The sequence below is a fragment of the Penicillium vulpinum genome (assembly GCF_028829585.1).
Source record: "Penicillium vulpinum strain IBT 29486 chromosome Unknown utg000004l_segment0_segment0, whole genome shotgun sequence".
NCBI classification, from domain to species: domain Eukaryota; kingdom Fungi; phylum Ascomycota; class Eurotiomycetes; order Eurotiales; family Aspergillaceae; genus Penicillium; species Penicillium vulpinum.
The window spans coordinates 4780417-4795178 of NW_026643244.1; the positions used below are offsets into that span (position 1 = coordinate 4780417).

General features: G+C 50.3%; 8 protein-coding genes across 8 annotated transcripts; 3 read left to right on the forward strand and 5 right to left on the reverse strand.

Moving 5' to 3' along the window:
• Positions 1-371: 371 nt before the first annotated feature.
• On the reverse strand, positions 372-1154 carry N7479_010273 (putative G-patch domain protein; the record flags this gene model as incomplete). The annotated part of the gene is made up of 1 exon (XM_057257964.1): positions 372-1154. The coding sequence occupies one exon, from the start codon at positions 1152-1154 to the stop codon at positions 372-374; it is 783 nt and encodes a 260-aa protein (XP_057105422.1).
• A 178-nt stretch (positions 1155-1332) lies between these two features.
• N7479_010274 (putative oxidoreductase) lies at positions 1333-2663 on the forward strand (the record flags this gene model as incomplete). Its single annotated transcript, XM_057257965.1, has 2 exons — positions 1333-1509; positions 1566-2663. The coding sequence occupies 2 exons, from the start codon at positions 1333-1335 to the stop codon at positions 2661-2663; spliced, it is 1275 nt and encodes a 424-aa protein (XP_057105423.1).
• A 239-nt stretch (positions 2664-2902) lies between these two features.
• N7479_010275 (NAD-dependent epimerase/dehydratase family protein) lies at positions 2903-4222 on the reverse strand (the record flags this gene model as incomplete). The annotated part of the gene is made up of 4 exons (XM_057257966.1): positions 2903-3297; positions 3365-3821; positions 3898-4132; positions 4194-4222. 4 exons carry the CDS (start codon positions 4220-4222, stop codon positions 2903-2905), a joined length of 1116 nt encoding a protein of 371 aa, XP_057105424.1.
• A 784-nt stretch (positions 4223-5006) lies between these two features.
• Positions 5007-7605, reverse strand: N7479_010276 (deadenylation-dependent mRNA-decapping factor PAT1; the record flags this gene model as incomplete). The annotated part of the gene is made up of 3 exons (XM_057257967.1): positions 5007-5130; positions 5192-7420; positions 7478-7605. 3 exons carry the CDS (start codon positions 7603-7605, stop codon positions 5007-5009), a joined length of 2481 nt encoding a protein of 826 aa, XP_057105425.1.
• A 765-nt stretch (positions 7606-8370) lies between these two features.
• On the forward strand, positions 8371-9696 carry N7479_010277 (glycosyltransferase family 15 protein; the record flags this gene model as incomplete). The annotated part of the gene is made up of 4 exons (XM_057257968.1): positions 8371-8418; positions 8468-9229; positions 9288-9576; positions 9629-9696. 4 exons carry the CDS (start codon positions 8371-8373, stop codon positions 9694-9696), a joined length of 1167 nt encoding a protein of 388 aa, XP_057105426.1.
• A 707-nt stretch (positions 9697-10403) lies between these two features.
• Positions 10404-11214, reverse strand: N7479_010278 (mitochondrial 37S ribosomal protein uS12m; the record flags this gene model as incomplete). The annotated part of the gene is made up of 3 exons (XM_057257969.1): positions 10404-10469; positions 10553-10653; positions 10773-11214. 3 exons carry the CDS (start codon positions 11212-11214, stop codon positions 10404-10406), a joined length of 609 nt encoding a protein of 202 aa, XP_057105427.1.
• A 330-nt stretch (positions 11215-11544) lies between these two features.
• On the forward strand, positions 11545-12366 carry N7479_010279 (proteasome maturation protein; the record flags this gene model as incomplete). Its single annotated transcript, XM_057257970.1, has 3 exons — positions 11545-11547; positions 11700-12147; positions 12216-12366. 3 exons carry the CDS (start codon positions 11545-11547, stop codon positions 12281-12283), a joined length of 519 nt encoding a protein of 172 aa, XP_057105428.1. The 3' UTR covers positions 12284-12366.
• A 1044-nt stretch (positions 12367-13410) lies between these two features.
• Positions 13411-14417, reverse strand: N7479_010280 (uncharacterized protein; the record flags this gene model as incomplete). The annotated part of the gene is made up of 3 exons (XM_057257971.1): positions 13411-13568; positions 13632-13715; positions 13838-14417. 3 exons carry the CDS (start codon positions 14415-14417, stop codon positions 13411-13413), a joined length of 822 nt encoding a protein of 273 aa, XP_057105429.1.
• Between the last annotated feature and the right edge of the window lie 345 nt (positions 14418-14762).

Below are 14762 nucleotides of genomic sequence, written 5' to 3' on the forward strand. Positions count from 1 at the left end.
TCCCGTCCAGCGCTTTTGTGATACCATTCTTTTCCTTATCTTTCTGTTGGTCTGGTCTGGTCCCGAGCATTCAAGGCGCTATTCTCAGCGGTTTTTATTTCTTTCCTAAGATCTGTCCTATAAACACCCAAGTCATGGGAATATTCTCACTGCACTACAATTTATGCTAGGTAGAATCTAAACATTAGTTTCAAATTGCAATACCTCACAGTAAACATTCAAGAAAGAAAGACAAATACTGCAGCTCCATTTGAAACTGATTCCCACATGAAACCAACATGATAAAAAAACGAATAGGGGTATCATCAAACACAAAACAAACAAAAAATAGCATATCAAACCCTCCACCATCCATCCACCGAATCCACCACCTAAACCCCCTCCCCAAGATACTTCAAAACATCATCATTCTGATAAAAAGCCTTCCTAATCCTCTCTGCCCTCTTCTTATCCTCCGCAACCTTAATCCGCATCTGTTTAGAATTGAGCTTCTGCACTTTCGTGGGCGCCGGTCTAGGTGGCAACGGATCTCCATCTCGATCAAGCCCAGTCCCCAGTCCAGCAGTACCAAGTTTGACACGAGGTTTGATAGGTTCACGAATACCCTCACGGCCGGGTGCACCGAGACCAAGCCTGCTATCAGGATCCCAGCCATAGGTAGAGAGGTATCGGAGACCTTGGCGCGTGCGGTCGAGGTGCGATGGCGGGTGTGAATGAGTGAGACAGATTTGATGCACGAGAGATGCTTCGTGTGGGCGGTGTTTTTTGCCTGTTGCATCTTCTATGTCTTGTGGTGGAAGAGGTATATTACACACGTCGCAGAATTCTGGGGCCGCGGGCACTGTCACTGTTGGTGGAGGCGGGATTATAGCTTGAGCTGGCGGCGCGGACTGTGTGCGGATTGGTGGCGATGGTGCACACTGTGTTGGTGAACTTGGTGAACTTGGTGAACTTGGTGAACTTGGTGCTTGCTTCATCACAATAGAGAGGTATGTATCCGCGATGCTGGTGCCGGAGGATGAGGCGGGAGTTGGAGTTGCTGTTGTGTCTAGATCTGAGGAGCGCACGAACTGCACACGTTTGCGACGGACACCGGAGCTGAACGGGCGCACTTGCTCCAGTGGGAGGAAGTAGTCTTCATCTTCGGAGGCCATGGTTGAGAATGGTAGAGCTATGAAGGGGAATGAAAGAAAGGAAAGAGGGTTTGGGAGGGGCGGAGCGGAATTTAGAGGGTGGCGATAAGAGATAAGCGGAGATACGTGTACGTTGGAGAAATCCCTTTGGAAATAAACACCCTATCCTCCCTCTCTTTCCCATCCATCTCAATTAAATATGCCCATCCCTATCATTTCCCAGGCTCTCCGGGAGGGCGTCTCGTCCATCCCGCATGCCTGGACAATCCTCCGCATAGCCCCATGGGTGCTAGTCCTCATGGCACTGAAATACTATTTCGAAGGAGCCCGCAACGGCTCTGAGAGAATGATGCGATCAAAAGTGGTAATGGTTACGGTATGAGCCCCCTCCTGCAGTATATCACTGCCCAAGCTAACAAACCCAAACTCCAGGGTGGCACCTCTGGGATAGGCGCAGAAGTAGCCCGCGAGCTCGCAACACGCGGCGCCCAAGTAATCCTCCTAACCCGCCAACCCCCCTCCGATATCTTCCTCTCCGAATACATCGAGGACCTGCGCACGAGCACAAAAAACAATCTTATCCATGCCGAACAAGTCGACCTCTCCTCCCTACACTCCATCCGTACCTTTGCAACAAAATGGATTGACAACCTCCCACCCCGCCGACTAGACTGCATAATCCTCGCCGGTGGAACAGCTGAACCATCAGGACCCCGCCCCCTAACGGTGGAGGGCATCGACATCGAATGGCAAACAAACTACCTCTCAAACTTCCACCTCCTCAGCATCCTCAGCCCAGCTCTACGCGCACAACCCGCACACCGCGACGTACGCGTCATCTTCGCTACATGCACTAGCTACATCGGCGGTGACTTCAGCAAACTGGATTCCGTGACACGCGGGAAGCAGAAGGTGGTGGTGAAGCGGACGAAGACTTCTCCGGCATTGTACGCGCAGCCTAAGGGCGTGTACGCGCTCAGCAAGCTTGCTCTTACAATATTTGCACACTCATTCCAGCGGCATTTGAATGCTTACGAGAGGCCTGATAGTCTGCCGCCGTGTACGCGTGTTATTGTGTGTGATCCCGGGTTGACGCGGACTCCGGGGATGCGGCGGTGGCTGACTGGTGGGTCTTTGTGGGGTCTTGCGGTGTACCTGATCACTTGGCCTATTTGGTGGCTGTTTTTCAAGTCGCCTGTGCAGGGTGCGCAGAGTATTCTGTATGCGGCGATGGAGCAGCAGTATGGACGAGGTGGGGGTGGTTGGCTGATTAAGGAGTGTCGGGAAATGGATTATGCGCGGACTGATGTGCGGAATGATGAGGTTGGGAAGAAGCTTTGGGAGTTTAGTGAGAAGATGGTTGAGGAGGCGGAGAAGGAGGGTGCTGTTATGAGGGCTTTGGAGAAGAAGGAGATTGAGGTTGAGAAGCAGAAGGCCGAGGCTGAGAAGGGGAAGAAGGAGAGGGAGGAGGCGTCTTCGAAGAAGGGGAAGGCTGATGGGTCGAGGAGGAGTCGGAAGGGCCAGAAATAAGTGAGAATATGTATACCTGTTTTTTTTTTTTAGGTACATATGGTATGTTATGATATATATAGACCGTGTTAAGAGGGCTGTTACTCTACAGTGCTGAGAAAAGCTCAACATTCATAGACCAAGCATCACAAAAAAGGAAATTCGTTTCATGTATACCAACAAGATCGAGGTCTTCTATATCAACACACGCAAGATCATTTTAAACCACAAGACACGCCTGACAAATCAATGAAGTAAATTTACTTCTTAAGCTGAGCGAGCAGCTCAGCAGGAGGCTGCTGGCGGTAACCCTGGGGGTTGTTCTTAGTCCAGAGCCAGAGATCCTCACAAGCCTGCTCGAGGGTACGCTCAGCCTTCCAGCCGAGCTCGGTGTTAGCACGGGTGGGGTTGGCAGTGAGGTTGAGGACATCGCCAGCGCGGCGGGGAGCAACCTCGTAGGGCTGGTCCTTTCCGACGGCGGTGGAGAAAGCGCGGATCATCTCGTAGACGGTGCTGCCCTTGCCGGTACCCAAGTTCCAGGCGCGCACGCCGGGGTTGTTGGCGCGCAGGTAGTTCAGGGCCTTGAGGTGGCCGTCTGCAAGATCCAGGATGTGAATGTAATCGCGGATGGCGGTACCGTCGTGGGAGGCGTAGTCTAGGGTGCGAGTTAGATTGGGAGCTTTGGTAACGGGGAAAGGAGATGCGGAGAAGGGTTTGCATACCATCACCGAAGACCATCAACTTCTCGCGCTTGCCGGTAGCAACCTGAGCGAGCAAAGGAAGCAGGTTGTAGGGGACACCCTGGGGGTCCTCGCCCATAATACCGCTGGGGTGGGCACCGGCGGGGTTGAAGTAGCGGAGCAGAGCGCCGTTCCACTTCTTGGCCTCGGCCTCATTGCCGGCCTTGATGGCGTTGTTGCGCTGGGCGTTGATCACGTCGGTGATAGCGGTCTCGACGGCGAACTTGGTGTTTCCGTAGGGGTTGGTGGGGCCGAGAGGGCAGTCCTCGGGGATAGGGATCATGTTGGGGAAGCGGGTGGCATCGCCGTAGACGGTGGCGGAGCTGGAGAAGACAATGTTGGTGACATTGTGCTTAACCATGGAGCGGAGGAGGTTGATGGTGCCGTAGACGTTGACAAGGTAGTAGTCGAGGGGCTTCTCGCCGGACTCGCCAACAGCCTGAATTGAGACAATTGGGTTAGCTGCTGAATCATACTATACAGCTTTATGCTTTCTTGTTTCATCAGATGCACACCTTCAGGGCAGCGAAGTGGATAACGGAGTCAATGTCGGGGTGAGCCTCGAACACCTTGTCGAAGCTGTTCTCCTCTGTGACATCGAGCTGAATGAATTCGGCCTTCTTGCCGCAAATAAGCTCAACACGGTTGAGGGCTTCGGGGGAAGAGTTGTAGAGGTTATCGGCAACAACGACCTTGTAGCCAGCCTCAAGAAGGGCAAGGGTGGTGAAGGAGCCAATGTAGCCCGTGCCACTAGCGGGGCATTAGCTGTAATCCCAATATAAAATCCCAAATAGGGAATTTCACCACTTACCCAGCAACAAGAACTGAACCAGAAGGCATGATTATATTCCGTCTGAGATAATTGAGGGAAAATAGGGGGGAGAATACGGAGAGTTCGGAGAGTATGGAGTAAAAAGCGGACGAGGGGCAGCTTTTAAGGGGAAAATGGAGGTGGGGGGGCGAGGGGATAAATGGCCCGGTGTCTTTCCAGGGCTCAACACGTGGATATGTTATGATGCGTATGGGTTGGTAGATATTCTTTATATTGATATATATGTATATATAGATAGATGTTTACAATTCATATTAATCTATTTGACCTTGAATTTCCCCCCCAATTAAGTCTATTAGACTACGGAAGATTATGTACATGCACATACGGAGAGTACAGTGTGTTATGACGTGGCGAAAACAGTCATATCGAAAGAGGTAAAGATGTGCAAAGATGCAATGCAGAAGCCCCTTGAATCTCCCCCTTCTGAAACTCCGTTTTCAAACAACTTCGGTTATGTGCCGAACAGACAATAAGCCGCAACGGGTATACCGGGCCGAGTCCGTTTCCCGGGGAATGTTCGGCAAAAAAATTATTTACTGTGTTCATTGAAGGATGTGAAATTGGAAAAAAAAGTAAAATAAACCGGGTTCAGGTACAATAATATAACCTGATTTGAACCAGGGCCCGGATTCCCTGTGTAGAAAGTGTGTTGCATTCAGCAACGCCATGAGACCATTACTCAAGGCCTTAGGGCTAATTCAGGTCTGGGTGAGCTCGAGAAGTGATGTAAATATCCAAGGCTGAAAATCAAAATAGCCCAGAAAATAACTGTTGACTATTTCCTTTTCTTTAACCAAGGAGCTCAACATCCAGACCAATGGCCCGCATGAAAAGGTTGACATTGTTCAGGCGTTGACTGCCCATGTCGGCAGGAAGGGTCTTGCTGTAACCCACAGTTTCCATGACACGGTCCCTGTAGGGAAAAAAATGGATTAGCACTGTTTCTCTATACTAGATCGAAATGGAAGACTTACTTAACGGCAATAACTAGGCGCTGCTGCTGCTCAGGGCTGGCGCCAATGCCCACGGCAGCAAGGAACTGCCACACATACATATCGTCGCCGGAGCTGATCGATCCGGGGAAAATCTCATTCAATCCGAGTTCCAAAGTATCGAATAGCACGTTGAACTTCTCAACCCACTGTTGCCAATCGTGCTCGGAAGCCTGACCAGCCTCCTTAACGATCTCGGCACGACTGAGCAGCATAGTCAAAATGCCCAATCCAACCTTAGTGCGAGCCACTGTCTGCACATGGGTTTGGTTGATAACCAATCCCAAAAGACCAATAATGATGTTGAATGGGGCCTCGTTCACGTATCCCAAAAGGCAGGGCATGACGGCTAGTGAGAACAGGTCAATGGCTTCACGCACACCGAGCGATGGCTGGGCCTCGCCTGGCACGGGCTGAGCAAGACGGACCACATCAAGGCTATCTAGATGGACGACAATCATGGTGAGGATAGTGACACGCTGTTCCTGGTCAATGTGACGGAAGATGCGAGGAATGGCCTTCTTGCCCTTAGGGTATGACAAGAATGCGATGAAGGGGTGTGGCGTAGTCGAGTTGGGCACAATTGGTTCCATCACCTTCAATGACCTCCACAACTTCTGGTTGAGCGAGTGAAGTTTTTGTCTCCATTCCATGTGTTCTTGGATTGCCTCGGCGTCGCCTTCCTCGGGGGGTGGTGGCATCGTGCGCTCCATATCTTCCATTGCCATCAATGCACTGTAAACACCTTCGAGATTCGTAAGAATCGATTTGCGGTCACTGAGACTCAGATCCGACTGCTTTTTGGGCTTAGGTCCCTCTGAGCTATCAGGGCGCTTAATATTCAACATCGGTTTGGGGGCCTTGGCATTGCTAAATGAGATCTTGCCCAAACTTCCCTCAATGATGAGCTGCTTATTCTTAGGCTTGGCCTTTGCTGCCTCGACAGCACGCTGGACCTGCTGCTGCATTCGCTGCATGTGGTTATCCGCACTCTGGAAGTTTCCCCGACGATGCCCGCCGAGCCGGTTACCAGTCTGGAGCAGATAAGTCTGGGCAAAGTGGCCAAGGGGCTGGTGGGGGTGCTGGCGCGGTGCGCCACGAATCTGGCTATAAACCTGATAGTAGAAGTCTTCCGCCAGCACGGCCTCGGGATCCGCATCTGCGATATTTCCAGCAGCCGCGACCAGCTGTTGCAACTGGATACGGGTGATGAAATTCTTGTCCTGAGGTGTCATCAGGCCATTGCCTCGAGAGAGGAGGAAGATCTTGTGGTTGCGCTTTGCCCGCTTAGCATCCTCTACCAAATAAGTGTTACGCTGCTCTTCTGTGAGATGCATGAGTTGCTGCGGGTTGGTGATCACCGGCATTCCATTGTTGGAGCTTCGGGTAGGTGGCAGCACTTGCTGGTGTTGAAGAGGTTGCTGAGGCTGCTGGGGTTGCTGAGGGCGCTGGGGGCGCTGGGCCTGGTGTGGACCATGGCGCGGGCCAGGAGGCGGCAGGTTTTGCGGGGGGAGGTTGGTATTCTGCATCATATGCAACGGCCCACTAGGTGGCATATGTCCGGGGCCGCCATAGAGCTCTGGCATACCAGGAGGTGGGTGTGGCATTTGCGGGGGGAGGTGGCCCTGTTTCATCTGCGCCTGGATGAACTCTGGAGGCACCAGAGGGAACCCATCAGGAAGCGTCTGGAGGTGCTGGAGCTGAGATGGGAATTGAGGCTGCTCCACCATGGATCGCAAAAAGGCTTCTGCGGCTGGAGTCGCGGTATTATGACCATGATAACGCATCTGTGCCTCAACCTCTTCCAAGCTCATCATCTTCCGGCTGGGGGCAGCGGCAGCGACAGCAGAGGCGGGTTCGGGTTTCTTCTGCGAGACACCCCAAACACTAGATTTGGCTTGCAGGTCTGGAATATAGCCGGGATCCGAGTACTTCTCATAGCCTGAGCGCTTGGTGGTCTGGGGGGCGGTCGGCTGAACAGGAACTTGGGCGGGCTGGGGAGCGACTCGGCCTGCATTGGGATTTTGTAGGCTAAAGCGAACCTGCTCCTCGCCAATGGCGTCGGAAACCTGCGCGGTTTTCCCAAAGAAGTCGAAGTCTCTGCCAACGGATTTATCGGCGCTGGATGTGCCAAACGTGTCATCGTTGAACTCGTCTTGGTCGTCGGGGAGCTGGTCTCCAAGACCATCGTAGGTATCCTCGAAATCAATCCTAAATTATGATGAGCATAATGGCCCATTCCAAGCTACTAAAAAAAGTGAAGCTCACACGTCGTCATCTCCCAGCGCATTAGCTCGAGCAATATCGGCAAAGGGATCTGGGTTTTCGAAGAACCCTCTTGCCCCTGGACCATTACGGTCCCTGGGTAGGGTTGTATCAAAACCAAAGAAAGCCATCCTCTGGATGAGGAAGAACAGGAAAGAGGTGGGGAGGTGAATGACTTAGGTGGGGGGGCGAAGTTGAGGAAAGGTGCGATCGATAGACGGGAAGTTCTGGAGTGCGGATGCCTCAGGCATAAATGTACTTTTCTGCCAAGCCACAGTGTCGATCTTCTCTCTGATGTACAGCTTTCGGCCTTCAATATAGGTAAAGAGATATCAAGAAAGATAAAGAAGAGAAAGTATGTTATAGGGCTATTTTGAGGCTTTGGAGTCTATGTTGCACACTATGACCCTATAACGACATGTATATATACTCGGATAATAACAACGAGTCAACAAGTCAACAAGAGATATTACACCTGGAACTTTTATATGAACGAGAATCCTTTCCCTTTTTTTTTTCTCTTTTTTATAGGTGGAATTGACATCATCGCCTCCAGGATCAGTGATGGATTTTTCAAACCCACCCTTCGTACCTAATAATATCCCCTGAGTACTAGAATGTCTCAAGTTGGGTAACACCCCCAAGTGGCTGAAAGCGGTTATCATTGTCTTGCGCGGCCTTTCGTCTTTTCAACCTTTAATCTCCCCCCTCCCCCTAAAACACCTTTGGGATTTCCAGTGGAGGCTTCTTACTGCTTATTTTCGCTCGTATCTCATTTTCTATTAATGTCGCTCGCTTTTTAAGCTGGATTGGTTCCAACCACCCCGGTCTGACATCTGTTGTTTCCTTCCAAGGTTGCCACTTAACGGGGAATCATCATTACCCCCCACATCACCATGTCTATCTCCATTCGATATGCGCGCTACCTAATCTTTGCGGTCGTGGTAAGACTTTCTTCCATGCTCACGAATATTTGTTGCTAACGTTGACTAGGCGTTGGCGGTCTTCTTCTTCGTCTCAAAATCCTCCCTCCCGATTCCTACCACCGGGTTAACCGCTCCTGCACCCAAGACCCCACCCACATACGACTCAGTCAAGTCGCAAAAACCACAAGTGACCGGCTCACATCATGGCGAACGTGTAAATGCCACCTTTGTCACCCTCGCGCGCAACTCCGACCTTTGGGACATGGTCCGGTCCATTCGAACAATCGAAGACCGTTTCAACCACAACTACAACTATGATTGGGTGTTCCTGAATGACGATGAGTTCAATGAAGAGTTCAAGAAATTGACCACCGCATTGGTCTCAGGCACCACTCATTATGGTGTCATCCCCGAGGAACACTGGTCTTACCCAGAGTGGATCGACCAGGACAAGGCTAAAGAGGCGCGACTGGAGATGGACCGCAAGAAGATCATTTACGGCGGTTCGGAGAGTTACCGCCATATGTGCCGTTATGAGTCCGGGTTCTTCTTCCGCCACCCGCTTATGCTGAACTATGAGTACTACTGGCGCGTTGAGCCTAGCGTTGAGCTCTTCTGTGACATCGACTCCGATCCGTTCCGCTTCATGAAGGAGAACAAGAAGAAGTACAGCTTTGTCATCAGTCTGTACGAGTATGTGGCGACCATTCCTACTTTGTGGGACAGCGTGAAGAAGTTCACAGGCAATCACCCCGAGTATGTCTCTGAGGGGAATGCCATGGAATTCATCAGCAATGACGGCGGAGAAACTTATAACAACTGCCACTTCGTAAGGACTTCCAATTTCGAATTGGGTTAAACTACAACCTCGCTAACCTTTCTACCAGTGGTCAAACTTTGAGATTGGAAGCTTAGAGTGGCTGCGATCCGACGCATACATTGACTATTTCACGTCTTTGGACAAGGACGGTGGTTTCTTCTATGAGCGATGGGGCGATGCACCGGTTCACTCTATCGCCGCTTCTCTGATGTTAAAGAAAGACGAAATCCACTTCTGGGATGACATCGCTTACTACCATGTCCCATTCACGCATTGTCCCACAGAAGAAAAGAAACGCTTGGACTTGAGATGTTCTTGCCAACCGAAAGATAACTTCGATTGGAAGGATTATTCTTGTATGTCCATAACCCTATCTATACCTCTAGTGCAAAACTAATTGTGATACAGGCACCAAACATTGGTTCGATATCACCAAGATGGAGAAGCCGAACGGATGGGAGAAGAAATACGACTGATTTACGTTATCTTGTCCAATCCCTCTGGGTCTATCCACAGATGACCCAATTGTTTCCTTATTAGCGACAATGGACAATGCGCGGGTCGGTTGTCTTGTCTTGATGCCAAGCGCTGTGCATTTTGGGGGCTGACAGTGTCACCCATTTGCGCGGTAACTGCAAAACCTCAGTCAAATCGCATGCACTTTACCCACTACTCTGTTCGTGGTGAATATACACCTGGATGAAGCAATATTCTATTCGACTCCGCCCTGCTTGGGCGAAAAAAAGCTGCAGAGTTACCTTCTAACTATTTCATTTTGATTCCCATTATCGCGTTACCCCCAGGATGTTTTAATCCAATGTCTGAGATGTCTTACTATGGGTTTTCGGGCGTCGATCCTTGTTTGGGGTTTGTTTCGTTGCCCAGGTCCGGAGTAAAGTGGTATTCCTGGAACCATTTTCTATACCTCTTAAAAAAAGGTCAAAGATGTCAATCCAGTTGACTTAAGAGTTTGAATATCGAAAGAGATGATATGAAAATAAACAATCGCAATCCGTAGTGTTACATGCAAATATGAACAGAAAGAGCATGCTCAGCGAAGAGCACAAAAAGCCAAATCCAAAGTACCCAGGTTATCTCTTATACAGCAGTTGATCAAACAAAGCCAAAATTGTATAATCTCACAGCAGGTCAATCATGATCAACCTGTATCCCCGAATCCATCTTAGTTGGTCTTCGGCTTCTTCGCACCGTACTTCGAGCGACTCGTCATGCGGCTTCCAACACCACCCTAGTGACATACAATCAGTAAAAGATCTAGACCTACACCCCGACAGTGGGTATATAAAAACAGAAGCAAAAAAAAGGACTTACCAAATCCATAGCACCACGAACAAGGGTATACTTCACACCAGGACAATCTTGAGCACGTCCACCACGGACCTGGACAACACTGTGCTGCTGGATGTTGTGGCCTGTACAAGGAAATTAGCCAATAATCCCAGGAATAGAAGCACTAGCACCTGAACAGAATCCTGATTCTAGTTCCAATGCCAATAGAATCCAATCCAAATCAATTGCAAGTAAATCTTACCTTCACCAGGAATATAAGCAGTAATAACCTTCCCAGAACTCAACCGCACTCTTGCAACCTTCCTCTCGCCAGAGTTGGGCTTCTTGGGCTTGGTAACACCAGTCTTCAGACAAACACCCTTCAAACCAGGCGTACCCTTCAGCGCAGGCGATCCACCACGGCGAGCCCGCTGTCCAGTTCGGATCCCGCGCCGGACCTGGTTGTACGTAGCTTGGATGATAGGCGAGCTGGAGAATTGCCGCTTTGGCACAGTGGAGAGGCCGAGGGCAGCTGTGCGGAAGACGGGGTGGAAGTTGAGGCGGGAGGTGATGGGAGATTGTTTCGAGGCGAAGGAGGTAGCGGGTGATGTGGTGATGGTGCGGCAGAGGGGTGAGGAGACCGCAGGACGGTGGATCAGAGTCCGTAGGGTCCGGAGGGCTATCGGGGAAATTAATTGGGACATTTTGGATGGTGTGTTGAGAGCGATTTGTTTCCCCTTCCGGTAGGTCAAGAATATCGCGCTAGAATTGAGTTGGCCCGGCGGAGTGGGTGGCACGTGATTGTATGTTGGGACTGGATTGTTGCGTTGTTGGTTTTTCTCGGCTGTCGTAGGAGCTGGCCGCGCTGCTTCTCTCTGCCTGAAGCATCATCGGCGGTGTCATCTACATCGTCCCCTTTGCTCTTGTTTTTACTTTTTTTATCTCCTTTCCGAGCTTTGAATCCACACCCAGACTTGCCAAATTTGTAATTTCGACCCTTAAACCCCAAGTCTTAGCATTATCCATCCGTCATCATGGTACGTTATCAAGCTACGGACCTCACCCTAGAGTCCAGCCCATAAGCAAGCATCTGGAACCACCATCACTATCTCAGAGCCTCATCCTCTACACACTCGATCCCACTCCAACCCCCAATCCTAAAGGCACAAAACTGACCAAAAAACTCCAGTCCCTCCGCATCGCCCCCCCAAGCGGCAACGCAACACAAACTAGCAACCTCACAACCCGGCAAGGAGCAGGCATCCAAGCACCCCGCCCATCCAAAGGCGCTCCCTCCGCCCCCGGCCTACCGGATACGCTCCGCAACAAGCTCACGCAGACCGCCACCGCGCACGCGTCGTCCACTAACTCCAGCGGCGATGTGCCGTCATCTACGCACCCCCTCGAGGCACGACTTATCGCGTGGCGGGCGACACAGGATGCCTTGAAGATGGAGGGACTGCGTCGGGCGTACGGAATTGCTGAGCCTGTTCGTCGTGGTATGGAGCTGAAGATTGTTCGGGATGGGACTTTCCGGCCTGCTGTGCTTGGCGGTGTGCGGGGTGGGAATGTTCATGAGGATATTCTCGTTATTGGAGGTCGGGATACTGAGGTTCAGTGGGAGGATATTTACCATGGTATGTTGGGTTCTTATTTTAGGGCGGTCTTTGGTTGGATGTGTTTTTGGCTGACTTGGTTGCTTTAGGTGATGACCTCCGTGAGCCGCCTGCTTTCCATGATGAGATGGAGAAGAGGCTCAAGATGGATTTCTAATGGCTTTGATGATATGGTGTTCTTTTGTTTGCCTGCTTTTCTATGTCGATGTGTTCGACTATTCTCCTCTTACGTCCCTCGCCATACTCCCACCTTACGTCGTCAAATAGAATGATAGATCACTGGACTTGATGAATTTCGGATTTATCTGTCTGTCTGTGATCAGGGCAGTGCAGTACTCTTGATATATTGAATCAATCCATGATCTATCTCTAAGCAATTTGGCGGAACCACCTCCAACAGTAATATTATTCAGGATTCTACAGTACTTCCAAGGTTATCTCTACAGTACTTATCAATCAATAACATACTACTCCGAATTAATCGTCGACCTCGAGTGCCTTACAGCCAAGACCGTGGAGATATATAGGCACTTTAGAAGTTATTTAATATATGGCAAAGAACATGTCAACCTTCTCCAAAACACCCTATACACTACGACTAACCACCGTAGGCGGTTTAAAAAAGCAAGCACAAGGAGAGAAACGCAAGAAAATGAGGGATAGCAAGAAAGAAGGGGAGTCAAAGTCGTAAGTACACAGAAATCCATGAGAAAAGGAACCATACAGGGAAAATGATAGAGCACAAAGAAAAGGAAAGTCGGATTGGAGGGGGTATATATCGAGAAATCGGGCAGTCGAGTAAGAATAATGGTGACAGCAGCAATGCGAAAAGCAAAGAATAAATCTCAGATCGAGCCCTCGGAAGACACGAAAAGGAAACATAAAGCACTCCGATCGAGGAGATCCATGGGTAGATGAATTGAGGCCGGCATGCAGACGATATGGCGATGAGAGAACAAGCGGACGGGCCAGAACATGGCACAGAAATAAGAGAAACAAGTCGAAACCCATGCTCCCAGGATGGAAGTCCAGCCAGAAGAAAGAAATGTCCAAACGCCGCTTCCGGAGCGCTCATGGCTCGGCAAAACAGAAATGTTGATTCTGCGTCCAGGCAGAATGAGGCATATCGCTGCAATGGCAGGTAGATGGTGGTTGGAGGGGTTGGCGGAAGATGGACAAGGAAGGAAAGGTTGGGTATCAAGTTTGAAGGATGTAAGCAACAACAGCATTGCCTGGAGCAGACCGTTCACACTTCAGACCCGTAGCTGGGGCAGCGAGATTAGATTATAGAATCACGCATCGACATCCAGGACTACGCTCGCTAGCTTCGCGCTCCCGGGTGTACTGTGCCTTCGCTCCCTTTGCATCTTCCTCGTCAACGACTTCTTGCGGCTTGACAGTCATATGGACGACATTTGGATGTTCTTTGCTGAACTTGGAGTCTAGTCGGTTTGTTAGTATAGTGTTTATAACCATATTAACCATGAAAATATGAGGAAACATACCAGAAACAGGCGCCTTATCATCCAACAACTTCCCGAACGAAATAAGACGGATCGAGCTTGGTGAGGAAGGACGGGTCTCCCAATCTGCGTCGACAATAGCGTTAGCTTAGCTATTCTTATCTCACAGGATTTCATATCAAGATGAATTCTGCCCATCCAATACCCATGTAGAAGTCTGGGTCGGGGTAAACTCTGTAAACTCTTACCGGATCTCCATTCGCGCCAGATCAACTCCTTAAGCGTGTAGACGCTCATCAGGAATGGATCGGAGTTCTCGACATTCACTGATCGCTTCTTTAGATATTTTCCATCGATAGTAAACGGGTGCCGCGATCCTGTTGTCAACAGCAAAGTGATCACCAGCGACGGGCCAGCATCATCCTCAAGTTCCTTCCCAGAGCCGTCATCGGAGTGCTCTGTCGAGGTCTCGGGGACAGTCTTTAACTCGTCGGTCTCCATTGAAGGCGGTGTAGTGTCTTGTGCCAGCGGGACAGCTGATGTGTTGTCAGTGACGGTTTGAGGAGAGTTGGCTGTGGTCGGTGGTGTTGTCACGGGGGCGGATTCGGTTTCGCCACTGGGACCAGTTGCGGGGTGGGTTTGGGTCTGGTTCGCGGGTGTTTGATCATGGACGGATGAGATGGACGTATCAGCGACGAGGTCTTGTTGGGCTTGGAGCTCCGTGGTTGGTGCTGGCGTCTGTTGGTCCTGCGGAGATGTAGTGATTGGGGGTTGGCTAGTATCTCTGTTGGTGTTTAGCCCCGACTCCGGGTGATCGGTTGTAGACATTTTTAGGATGCCCCGATGGCAGACAATTGACTTTTCCCCGTGGGAAAAGGGGCACTGTCAACGGGGGGGTTTTTTGGAAATGGGTGTTCTTGAGAGCTGGAATGGGAGGAGGTAGAGGGAGAGAGAATGATGTGAGGAGTCAAGAGCGGGAGGCGCAGTGATAATACCTCAACTAGTGTGGATGAAATGGCTGTACATATATGTACCTCCGAAATGATATTCAGTTTATATTGAGTAAGTTGAAGAGGGAGAAAGAAGGCAAAAGGGGATCTGCAAGCCTAACAGACTTCTTGACTGGTTGAAACTGCACCCAAAATATTTCCCCTATTTTTGGGTGAAAGAAAA